Source organism: Mustela putorius, unplaced genomic scaffold, assembly GCF_011764305.1.
Source record: "Mustela putorius furo isolate JIRA1106 unplaced genomic scaffold, ASM1176430v1.1 tig00003896_pilon_pilon_pilon, whole genome shotgun sequence".
Taxonomy (NCBI): domain Eukaryota; kingdom Metazoa; phylum Chordata; class Mammalia; order Carnivora; family Mustelidae; genus Mustela; species Mustela putorius.
Window position 1 is genome coordinate 7,872,800 of NW_025422045.1, and position 13,395 is coordinate 7,886,194.

The 13,395-nt window shown below is 38.3% G+C and overlaps 1 protein-coding gene across 15 annotated transcripts in view; it reads right to left on the reverse strand.

The window, feature by feature from the left end:
* CSNK1G1 (casein kinase 1 gamma 1) overlaps nucleotides 1-13,395 on the reverse strand; it is a 192,554-nt gene that overhangs the window by 14,213 nt on the left and 164,946 nt on the right. For 9 of the 15 annotated variants that reach the window (XR_006602759.1, XM_045067413.1, XM_045067414.1 and 6 more), the window contains one exon: nucleotides 8,631-8,741. The exons of 4 other annotated variants lie outside the window; for them this stretch is intronic. Coding sequence is in view for 8 of the 11 variants with exons in the window: in XM_045067413.1 (XP_044923348.1) it covers nucleotides 8,631-8,741 (111 nt within the window). In the remaining 3 variants the exon portion in view is untranslated. Of the gene's footprint in view, nucleotides 1-8,630; nucleotides 8,742-9,609; nucleotides 9,753-13,395 lie in introns of those variants that run through there. 2 more of the 15 variants (XR_006602760.1, XR_199906.3) reach the window with 1 other exon arrangement.

A 13,395-nucleotide genomic window follows, 5' to 3' on the forward strand; every position in this document is an offset into this window, starting at 1 on the left:
GAGGATACCTGGCACCCGACACGGTACCAGAGCACACAAAGTAACTAAGATATGGGTTCCAGGGTTAGTCAGCCCTGGGTGAGAACCCTAGCTCCACCACTTACTTGCCGTGGGTCCTTGGGCAAGATCTGCAATCTTTCTGTGCCTGAGCTTCCTAAGTTCAATGGGGAAACAATGCAGCTTACCCCTAACAGGGTTACTGTGCAGACAATGTACATCAAGTCTTCAGCCCCATGCCATGGTACATCGTAATGGCTCAGTAAGTGTTCATACTACTGTTATTCTCCCTCCATAAGTGTTTATTCTTATCTCCCTCTTGATCTGGGGTCCTTACCAGCAGCTTATTTGAAAAAAAATTCAAGAACAGTCATGAAAAGGAAGGCAGGAGGAAATGTGTTGAGAAAGGGCCCTTTGGGGTACTTACATAAAGAATAAAGGGCACACAAGGTAAACACTACTTAGCAGCAGTCTCTACTTACCATTATTTCTAAACCAGAAATATTTATTGTTCTTATAATACATGCTTGAAATAATTTAAACAATGCTATATGGTTAGTCAAAGAAAACTACAACATTCAATTTGGACTTACCTAAGGGATCTGATCAAATTTACCATCTCTCATTAATGGAACCACTCAACCTTATTTATCTCCTGATATGACATAATAAATATTATATAACATTATCTATGTAATAGTCTTCCAAAAAAAAAAAAAGCTTTATCTGAATCTAAGTATGATGGACAAAAAAAAAAAAAAAAAAAACCAACAAAAAAAAAACCAGACAAACCCAAAATATGGGACTTTCTATAAAACAGCAAGCCTGGACTCTTCAAAAAAAGACTTCTCCGAAAATTTTAACACAGGGCTAAGTGTTACGGACTAAAAGAAATTAAGCAAATAAGAGACTGAAAGAAACTAATGGGGCATAAGAACTAAATGCCAATGCATACCTCGATTAGGTCCTGTACCCTATAAAATTAATCTGGGGCACAACTAGAAATGTGATAAGGACTGAAGATTAGATATTACGGAATTATTATTCAATTTCTTAGATACAATGATGGTATTGGTTACATGAGAGAATATCTTTGTTCTTAGGACATGTGGACTAAAGTATTGTGAGATAAAATGCAATGATGTTTACAGACTACTTTCAGATACTTTAGCACCCCCCCCCCCATACACCACCACCACAGAAAGAAAGATGTGGCAAAATCTTAATAATCATTCATCTACGTTAAGGATACACATGGGTTCATCTGACCATCACTACCACCACCACCATTAACTACTACATAAATTTGAAAATTTCAAGATAAGAACATAAGGCAATAAGCAGCAAAACCGAAATATGAGTAAAGATTTACAGATTAGAGAAGCACAGCTCCTCATGTGAATGCTGTTCCGTTAACTTCATTAGCCTACACTTATTTCCTGGGGCACATTCTGGCTGCATGCTGGAGAGCATGCTTGTAAATTCATTCTGCCAGCACAGGGGCTAGAGGAGAAAACACTGTAAGTTTCTCAGTGAACAACTCAGGAACTAGACAAGATGTTAAAGAAAATGTTTTGGCTTCTACTGAGACAAAGCAGGAGTCAGCAAGAGTCACCACTACCAGCTGCTTGATGACTTTGGGTCACGGCTCCTGTCCACAGTGTTTCACAGGTTGAAGGCTCTCTAATTCCTCTTTGCTACGAACTGCCACTTGGCCTAAAAGCAATGTCCTTGGGCAATCTAAGGAAGTGCAGGTATTCACTGAATACCTGAATCTCTGAATGAGATTAAGGTAAAGTGCTATTTTAAACTTTAGTCCTTAATATTAGTAACATCTCTTTTAATAAGTTAATATTTTAAGTAAAAAATTTGAGTTACTAAACCCCATTTTTCAAAACATGACCATGAAGAAAAATAAGAGTTATATACCAAAGGAAGCAATACTTTAGTGGACAGTCAACATATCAATCCTCCTTCTCACAACTAACATATGTGGTAGTTCTGTACTTTAGCTTCCCTATCTGTAAAATGGGCATATTACTGACCTCAACAAGAATTGTAATTAAAAATTATAAAGATTTGAGCAAAGTAAATATTAGTTAATAGTTGAATGTCATTCTTGGGGTGCCTGGGTGGCTCAGTGGGTTAAAGCCTCTGCCTTCGGCTTAGGTATGATCCTGGGATCGAGCCCTGCATTGGACTCTCTGCTCATCAGGAAGCCTGCTTCCTCCTCTCTCTCTGCCTGCTTGTGATCTCCATCTGTCAAATAAATAAATATAATCTTAAAAAAAAATAGTTGAATGTCATTCTTAAGTCTCATGTCTTTGCCTGGTCCTGAAACTTTCTAGGTATTTCCTATATATTTTAATTTAAACAACTTTGGGGTCATCTTTTTGAAAGAAAAAAATATACTGCCTTCTTGAATTTAGATCTTCCCCATGTGGAGGACTTGTGGAAACAGTGGCAGAATGGGAACCATGAGGATGGGGCAGGGGGCCTGCCTATTAAACAGGTTAGAATGGGAGTGTCCACGTGCCTTACTAAAGCAAACTCTTCTCATCTTGGTGCTCTGTATTTCCTACCATGTGCTCTGCTGGTCATTCAGGTAGGCTAAGCACGGTCTGACCACATTATCTTTGGGAAATGAGATGACTTGAAAATATGTGGCATCTGTTGTGTTAGGAAAGTATGGCTGATTTGGTTTGCAAAAAGCATAGCCTTTATGAGTATACACAAACTGTGGCTACAATGAGAGAGGCAGATATCCTGAGGAGCACCAGAGCTTAATGTAATCTTAGGGAAACGGTACACGTGCCTATCCCCTACCCAAGTGTCAAGGAAGCTTGCAAAACTAAGTTTATAGGGAGTAGAGGGAGGCTGCATTTTCCAAAAGTGCCGCCAGAGACTCTAATCAACTCCAATTTTAAAGACAACCCCTCACAATGGACAATTAGGAAGCACTATCTAAATGAGCACCTCTGTGTTCCAGGAATACAAATCTAGTAAACTGTCCAGATGTGGTTGATTATGGAGGTATTTTCCTTTTAAAATATTTAATCTTTACATTGTTCCCTAATGAAAAAGCATGTTTACTGTAAAAAATTAGAATATTAAAAAAGACTATATAAAAAGTGCAAGTTTCCGAGATGACATCACATGGACATGACTAGTGGGAAATTCAGTATATTTTCCTTGAGAACAAGGTTGTGCAAAGCATTTACATAACAAGACAAGTAGTAAATACTTTAGGCTTTGTGGACTATACAGTCTGTGGTAACTACTCAACTCTGGCATGAAAGCAGACATCCACAATATATAAACAAATGAGCATGCTTATGTTCTAATAAAACTTCATAAAAACAGGCAGAAGGTAGGATTTGGCCCATTGGTTGTATTGGTCCTCCCATACTCTACATCGTTTCTTTTTTTTCTTCTGTATACACTAACATATGTATATGTTAACCCCCATATATATGTATATACTTATGTATAATATATAAAATATATGTTAATAATGTACAATATAAATAATATATTGTATATTAATATATTATATGTGTATTTATATATTATATACAAATACATAATATATATAACTATATTTATATATATTTTTCATCTATGTGTGAAAATAAAAATAGGGCCAAATTTCATATATTGTTTTACAACTTGGTTTTTGTTTCTTTTTTAAAAGGATTTTTATTTGACAGAGGGAGTGACAGCGAGAGAGGGAACACAGGCTGGGGAGTGGGAGAGGAGAAGCAGGCTTGGCAGGGCTTGGTCCCAGGAACCTGGGATCATGACCTGAGCAGGAGGCAGACCCTAAACGACTCAGTCACCCAGGTGTTCCTACAACTTGCTTTTTCCACGAAATATCTTAGACCTTTCCCACAGGACCTAGAGATCTCCATCCACTGTATGCAAGTATTATGTTTGTTTTGTTAATACCAAATTTTGTTTTATTTTTTAGTATATGGTCGACTAATAAAAAGTTAGTTGCATCAGATTTTCTGGTATTAAGTGGCAACATACATTCTAGAACTGCAGCATGCATAACAGTAGCTACTAGCCACATGTGGCTGCTGAGTACTAAAAATGTAGCTAGTTCAAACTGAGATGTTTTTTAAGAATAAAATACACACTAGATTTCAAACACTCCATTAAAAAAAAAAAAGCAAAATATCTCATAAATTTTTTCAAGATTTTATTTCTAAGTAGTCTCTACACCTAACATGGATGGGGCTTGAACTTACAAACCCAAGATCAAGAGTTGCACACTCCATTGACTATGCCAACCCTCTCATAACTATTTTTAATACTGACCACGTGCTGAAGTATTTTAAACTGGATTAAATATATTATTAAAGTTAGCTTCACTGTTTATTTTTACCTTTATTTTTTATTTTTTTTTTTTTAAAGATTTTATTTATTTATTTGACAGAGAGAAATCCCAAGTAGATGGAGAGGCAGGCAGAGAGAGAGAGAGAGGGAAGCAGGCTCCCTGCTGAGCAGAGAGCCCGATGCGGGACTCGATCCCAGGACCCTGAGATCATGAACTGAGCCGAAGGCAGCGGCTTAACCCACTGAGCCACCCAGGCGCCCTACCTTTATTTTTTTTAAAGATTTTATTTATTTGATAGAGAGAGATCACAAATGGGCAGAGAGGCAAGCAGAGAGAGAGAGGTGGAAGCAGGCTCCCCACTGACCAGAGAGCCTGATGTGGGACTCGATCCCAGGACCCTGAGATCACGACCCGAGCTGAAGGCAGAGGCCCAACCCACTGAGCCACCCAGGTGTCCCTATTTTTACCTTTTTAACATGATTACTAGAAAATTTAAAATCACATATGACTCATTTCCTTTGGCAGCATTGTTCTGGAGTATGTGTCTTCAGTATCTGTGCATTTCTGAGGAATATTTACCTGAAACTGGATTCACTGAATCAAAAAGTGTAGATATTTAAAATTTTATTTTATTTATTTATTTTTTATTTTTTTAAAAAGATTTTATTTATTTATTTGACAGACAAATATCACAAGTAGGCAGAGAGGCAGGCAGAGAGAAAGTAGGAAGCAGGCTCCCTGCTGAGCAGAGAGTCCGAGTGGGGCTAAATCCCAGGACCCTGGGATCATGACTTAAGCCGAAGGCAGAGGCTTTCACCCACTGAGCCACCCAGGTGCCCCGATATCTAAGATTGTAAAAGAGAGTTCCAAATAATCCTCTAAAATAGATGTAACTCCGATTTCAACAATACTAGATAGATGAGCTATTAAACTTATATATTTCTGCAAATGTGATAGACGAAAATTGTTATGTATGTATATATACATAAATTATTTCTGCAAGGATTTGGGGGGAGGGGGTACCTGAGTGGCTCAGTCCATTAAGCTTCTGCCTTTGAGTCAGGTCAAGATCTTGGGGTCCTGGGATCGAGCCCTGCCTCATCTCTCCCTCTGCTCCTACCCACCCCACTAGTGTGCACACTCTCTCTCTCAAATAAATGAATAAAATCTTTAAAAAAATTATTTCCACAAGGATCATTAGGAAAATAGCAGTCTTTCCCCAACCCCACTATTTCCTCTCCTTTAAAACAGATTCTTTTGTTTTTTACCTCCATTATCTCTGAATAACATGCATGTTGATCCTTCATTTTTAGGCATTATATTCACATTTTCACCCTTCTAGTCTTCCATTATAGTTATACTGTAATTCTGACAAGATCAATTCTTAGTTTTACATTAACTATTTACAGCTGTGCCATGGAGTATATACTATGCTTCTTTCCTTCCCTGTATAATTTCTTATTTTCCCTAGAGTTAATCATTTTTTTGTTTTCTACAATCTCATTTTTTAAATCTTATCTTTTAAAATGTTTAATTGAAATAGAGTTGACATATATTAGTTTCAGGTATACAACATAATGATTTAACAATGATATGTTATAAAATGCTCAGGATAATAAGTGTAGTTACCTTTTGTCACCAAAGTTATTACATTAAAAAAAATTTTTTCCAAGTAATCTCTATGTCCAACGTGCAGCTCAAACTCACAACCCTGACACTGAGAGTTGCATGCTCTATCCACTGAGCTAGCCAAGTACCCCCAAAGTCATTACATCATTAACTATATTCCCTGTGCTATACTTTTTATCCCTGTGACTTGTTTTTTTTTTTTGAAGAGAGAAAGTGAGCAGGGGTCTGGGTGTGGGGAGGGAGAGAGAGCATCTTAAGCAGACTCCACATCCAGCACAGAGCCCGATGTGGGGCTTGATTTCAGGACCTGAGATCATGACCTGAGCCCAAGCCAAGAGTCAGACGCTTAACCAACTGAGACTTCCAGGTGCCCCAATTTATTTATTTTCCAATGGGAAGTTTGTACCTCTTAATCCTCTTCATCTCTTTTGTTTACCCTCTGACAACTACCAATCTGTTCTCATATATAAGTCAGTTTCTTGTTCATTTGTTTTTTTGAACAATGTTTATCCATAGATAACAGAATCATATGGCATTTTTTTTTCTCAGCTTGACTTACTGCACTTATCACAAAAGCCTCTAGTACACCCATGTTGTCAAAAATGGAGACACTTCATTTTTAAGGCCAAGTAATATTGCATGTGCGTGTGCACACATACAGCACGTCTTCTTATCTGTTCATCTATCAATGGACACTTAAGTTGCTTCCCTATCTTGGCTACCATAAATAATGTTTCAGTAAACAGAGGGGTGCATATATCTTTTTGAATTAGTGTCTTCATTTTCTTTGGATAAATATTCAGAAGTGGAATTACTGGGCCACATGGTAGTTCTATTGTTTATTTTTTCAAAAATGTTTTCTATCATTTTAACCTCTCTTTTCTAATTTATGGGAGACTTCCTTACAACTTTATCTTCCAAGCTCTTTTGAGTTTTAATTTTTCTTATGTTTTTAATTTCCAAGAGCACGTGCTCTTTCCTTTTTTCTTGGTTTGCTCTTAGAATGTTCCTTTTTAAAATAGCATCTGGGGCACCTGACTCAGGTTAAGATCAAGCCTCGTGAAAGGAGCCTGCTTGAGAGTCTCTCTATCTCAGGGTGTCTGGGTGGCTCAGTTAAGCACTGAGCTCCATACTCAGCAGGGAGTCTGCCTGAGATTCTCTCTCCCTCCTCCCCTCCCTCACCCATCCTCAGTCTCTCTCTATATAAAAAAGTAAAAACAAACAAACAAACAAAATAAGTGGGAGACTGCAAGAAGTACAGGGGTGGGACTTTAAAGTATAGATCACACATTCATTTACTATCCCTTTGCTTCAATATAGCTCCCCATCCCCAAATGTGACTCACACCCTCTAATTTATAGACCCCTTATTTTGCCCTTAGCAAAGATTAAATCTTTGCTTTTGTTGGGAAGGGGGAGAGCATCTAGGGACCTCTGGCTTCTTAGGAAACAGACTTTTAACCACTCTTCTTTATTTTAGCACATGGCCCTACACACCGACTTCTCCTTACAGAAGGCCAATTTCTGAGTCTTTAGGGGATTACCCAGTGAAAACAGGCCTTCTTGGCTCAGGATTTGGTTTTCTTGGGACTGCTAAGTCACTGAATAATTGCCCAGCATCTAACATTTTGTTGCTGTTGCTTCTTCTGTTTTCTCCAACCTTGTATAGATTCATGCCTTTCAAAAAAATCCCTTTATCATTCTTTTAGTGCTGTTTCAGGAGTAGGTGAGAGCAGATCTGTGTGTTCAATCCATCATTTTTACCTAGATGTTCCTGTGAGGAACATCTGTTTTTTTTAAAACAGAACCACAGCTGTCTCCTGACTTCCTATAAATAACACAATCTTCTGTGAGTCACTCCATGTAAAAAACATATTCTAGACAATCAAGCCTATTAAGATGCATTTCTACATGCAAAAGGTTTGTCTATCCCTTTATTTGATTTGGTGGCTCTGGGTTTACTTGTGTGCCCCAACTGGTGGTGTCACTTAACAGTCTGAGAGACACATTTGGATTAAGATTATTAAAACAGTGACATGGAAGAAAAGTAAAGAGACACAGATGTTCTTAAGTACCAGACACAACAAAGCTTCAAAACCGTCCAAATGAAATCAGAAATAATTCACTGAGACCACATTTATTCCAGAGGAATAAAGCCCAAAAAGGAAAGAGCCCAACTTTTTGGTAACCCACTCAGAAATGGGTGACTTGGACCAATTAACAATCTCACCTTAAGTGCTAATAAGGCACAAACGACCATGGAATGAGCTACATATGCAATTCTTTATCCAAAATCTACTTATTTTGCACATCTCAAGTCTTCAAAATTCACATACTTGACACTAACATACCTCTACCTTGGCATTATTTTTTATCGTTTATCATGAGTAGATCAAGGTAATAGGATTAGTTTACCCAGAAATCAGTATCAGAAATCATACAGATGTTTCTTAGTCAATGACAACAACCAACAATTATCTCAACAAGTGGTTCTTACAGGTCCACTCAGGTAGAAATCAGCACATAGATATTGCGTTAACTATAGAAGCAGCTCAACCTTGTAGCAAGTTTCGTTTCTAAAGGAACCAAAGTTTCAGAAGCAAGTCAACATTCCACCAGCCAAGCTGAGAAGGCCAGGAAAGGGCAATAAAGGCAGTAAGTACCTGCACTGATCCCCCATGGCGGTCTGCAGCCAAGTGAGACGTCAGGTACGAGGTATTGGTCTGCCGGCTGGGCTGGATTTCCCACTCTCCTCGGCGCTCTGACGATGCAGTCTGCTCAGGCATTAGGAAGCATGAGAGCAAGATATGGAAGGAAAGGTGAAGCAACAGCAAGCAATAACAAAATCAAGTACATTAGTGTCCCTGAGGGTTTTGTTTTCGTTTTGGATTTTAAACTAACAACGGCTGCAAAGCACTTAGGAAAAAGTTAGCTTGGCTACATTCATTTCAGCCTAATGAGCCAATACATGACAGTCTACAGCACACCATCCTCACCCAGACACAGAAAAACAATAATCACCAAAAGGCAGGGCAGGGTTGGGGGGGGGTGCGGGACACCACCACCAAAAGCTGGAATCAATTTAAGCTTCCATTATTAGTAAAATTCAGTAGCCACTAAGCAGACCGAATTCAGAATGTTAATATTGTTGGACAAAGCAACAATCATACTTACAAATCATTTCACTGATTAAAGATCTACCTAAATGGACAGTAGTCAATACAGAAAATTCCTACCATTAGGAATCAAGATAACATGGCTGTTCCTTAAATAGGGAGCCCACCACTCTCAACATAAACCTCTGCAAGACTTTCGACTAAGATAAAACGAGCAGTGGCGGTGGCTGGAATATGCTTTCTTATCTAGGAGAATGAAAAAAGTGTATCTTCAAAACAGGCTCATGGGTCAAGAAATATGAAAAGTTGGGGGGTGGTGAGGCTACAATGTTTTCCTGATTCCCTTAGCTATTGGCCTCTAGTCCGGAATTAGAAATAGTTTTAGATAGGACTACTATGAATTGCTTTCTTCTAGAAAGCAAAAGGCAGATCTTTCCCCAGCAAAAGGAGAGCTTCCAATCCAAAACCTTTTTGGGTTCTGCTTTCAGTTCTGCTGTCATTCAGGCTCTCTTCATTCCTTCTTTACCTGTTTTTTAGATCTCATACTATTCTGATCTTGCTCATTTGTGATTTTTGTTCTGAAGAATCTGTTTAGGTGCCTCTTCCCCTGTACCAGATGGCTGAGGAGGTGTTAACATCATGATGCTCAGCTGTAACAGTCCTAAGGTTCTACAAAATGAAAAATGAGGAGTTGGAGAGGCAGCAGTGAGGGATTAGTAAATCAAATTTTAATTGCTGCTGATATAAACAACAGCAGGGGTTGGGATGTGATATTGCTGCTCTGCATGAAAATCAGCAAGGATGCAATAAATCTTAGAGATGTTCACAACTACCAATGTTGTATTTTATAAAAAAAGGAAAGGAAAAAAGTAGTGGTCTGAGGCTCATATTCAATCTCTCTCTTCTGCATCTTATGGATAAGAGCTGTTTAAAGCTCATCTGTAAGTCACCAAAAGGGCTTTTTCCATTAAAAAAGCAAAGCAAAGCAAAACAAAACCTGAGCCTCATGTATTAGCTACAACCTCATCTTTATTAACAAAATATGAAGCCACATGCGTAACAGCAGTGTAAAGAATCCTGGCCATGTTTTCTGATATTCCTCAGGGAATGAGTATATTCTGTACAGAGGCAGCTGTAATAACTCACTTGCTATATTCTCTAACAAAAGAGGGGCTTGGTTCTCTAAGTCACATCTGAGTTCGCCAGTCACATTTGAGAATCAAAGCTACCCAAAAAAAACCCCCACCCCTCTGATTATTTTGTCAACAGAAGTTCAGATGTTTCATTTTCCAACATAAGGCTATAGTTTATAACATAACCACAACTTTCATAAACTTATTGACAGTATCCATATCCTCAGAGCACCTAATCTCCTATCATTTTACTACTAGAGATTTGATAATAAATCCAGTTTATTGTTTATTTTTCTAAGCAATCTCTACACCCAACACAGGGTTCGAACTCACAACCCCAAGATCAAGAGTTGCATACTCTACCAACTAACTAACTAGCCAGGTGCCAAGAGAATAAATCTGTTCTAATATTATAAATAATACCTGTAACTATTATCCATTAGTGATAGCCTTCTTCAGTTCCTCTAGGACTTTACTTTTTGTAATATTTAAGTAGGATATTTAAGCTCCTAAACAACTATGAAGAACTGTCAGTTTTCAAAACATTTAAATGTTCAAGCAATATCCAGATATTTATATGCCATTTGGGGTTGTTTTGAGTTCTAAGATACATATTCAGTGTGATTACTTCTTGCATGAATGCTCTCTGTTGTGAACTTGTTTTTAAGGCAAATAAAGCTGAAAATGGAAAGAAATGTACATAAAACACTCATATGCTTTTTAAACAACAAAATCTGGACAGCGGATCAACTATTATTTCCATTTTTACTGAAACACACATCAAAAGTCTGGTCTGATGCCACTGTCTGATTCATAGGACTGTGTACCTATTTATATTCATTCTAGTTAAAGACAAAATTAGTTGGAGGAATTAACATTTTTGTGTAGATTTTGAAAATACCAAGACATTTCCCAAAGGCCTAAAAGCCACACTCCATTTCCATATCAAAGCAGTGTGTTATTTAAAAAGAGAAAAACAATGGCGAACGAAGAACACAGTGCACCATTCTACTGCACTTCAACACCTTCTATATCCACTGGAAGCTACAAAACCAAGATACGGATATGAACCTGGGGTTGGTGGTTTGTCACACTGGGAATTACTCTTCATCCTAATATTAAACGCTATGGCTATTCTCTTCTAGAATTTAAGGGCTAGGAATGGTGTCTGGAAGCTGATCTGGTAAAAAGGGTCATTGGCCAGTTTTAGAAAGCAACTGAGTGCTCAGGAAGTAGATGAAATGGAGGAATGTCGACAACTACAGTATGCTGCTAGTGTACCTGAAAGGTTTTCTAGGCAAGGCTGTGTACACAGAGTTATGACTGGGCATAATCAGCACAGGATATAGTCATACTAAGCAAACCAGCAGAGGAGATGGGCATGTAAACTCTTTACTCTTCAAAGATCACTCATGCACACAAGTCTATCTAACAGGTGATCAGGAGCCTTTCTCCTGATCAATTTCCTGATTGACTCAACAAGGTCAATCTCTCTGCATTACTTGAAAGGCAAAGGTCCACGTGGAGTGTGAAAATCCCCAAAGGCAGAAGCAGGAATCTCAAGCAGTGGGAATTCCTTGAGGGAACGCTTTAAAATCTTCTGCTGTAATTGCATTACCTATGTGGAAATGCTGGGTTTACTATCCAGTAGGTGAATGTGGAAATAAAACAGCAGCGATCCCGCATGGCATAAACCAAAGACGAAGCTAACAAAAATTACTTAAGGGGAAACTTAGAGGAGCCTGGTGTAAAAAGTCAAAACTACTACCTATGCTTAGGGCAGAGGAAATGAATGCCTCCCAGCAGTCACCTGGCCAGAATTCATGGACAGACAGTGGGGAAAAGGACACTAACAAGAGGGCAGGAAAATACAGTCTGGAAATACCTGAGGTACCACTCCCATCTATGGCTAGATATTATTTCCAATTTATATTGGAGATAAAGCTCCTATTCTCAAGCAAAAGGCAGGAGAACATTTCCTGTTGTAGAAAATAAATCACTGAATCCTATTCTTTATATTCTTTGAAAGGTTTACTAATTACATTTATAAGGAAATTTCTCCATGTCACTTTATGCCTCCCAAAGTATTTTACAAGATGCCACCTATATAAAACATTTTGGCCTCCCATGTCGGTCTTCTAGGCCTCATTACATAATTATAGTCTTCAACTGTAATAAACTAGAATAGAGACCAAATAGTACCAAAAAGTTAGTAATGAATACACTAGGTTACATTGTCTTACCACACTCCCAAGATTTAAAAAAAAAAAAAAAAAAAAATTTTTTTTAAGGTAGCAGGGGTAAGACAGAAGTAGAAAGAATGGGGCAGGAAGCATCTCAATAATTTTTTTTGGAGCATATTAGACCTTAGATATGAAATTTTTAAAAGCTGGCAAGGTGGCTGAAGTGTACTTTAACAAAATTTAAAACTTCCTTCTGTTAAGCTCATGAAATAGAATCAATTTCTATTCCAGACAGGGATTATTCTGCGCAACCTGTCATGTGGCCAAACAATGCCTTCCTGTATTCTACAAACTAGATATCAAATATCAGGGATGTTTGAGAATCACTGACAACAACTTAAGAAGGGATTATTCCCAAGCTCAGTACTATGCAGATCCAGAGCTAATAGTATCAATTTTGTAATGCTCTGGGAAAAATCAGAGGTCTGAAACTCTACTCAGACCCTGCCCTATTCTTATTCCAAAGGGTTTAAGACACCCCACACCTCCTCTCCCAGCTAGAGAAGGATGACTTCACTAGGGAGGATATCTCCAGAACCTCCTTCCTACAAAGGAAGTGCCTCAGAACACAGGATGTCTGCTGAAATACACAACATTGAAGACTGCACAAAGAAAACTTTTAATACAGAATAGAGAATTAGAGCAGAAGTGAGTGGCAGCAACTTGGTGACAGAATGAGAGAAGGTAAGGTAAGGTCTGTATTTCAATCTTACACTTACTTGTTTCCATGTCCCCCTTGGGGTAAGTGCCCCAGAAATGAGGAAGGACAGCCCCATTCTGCAGAGAACTCTATGCTGGAGGGTGACAGAGAAAGTATGCAATCTCTACACCCAAATTCCTGCTAAATGGCAGGTAGCAAGTTAGGAAATTACACACAGGTCAGAGGGAGGCAAATTCTCTCTGAGCATACTCATCTGCCCCTTCAACTAGCAAACT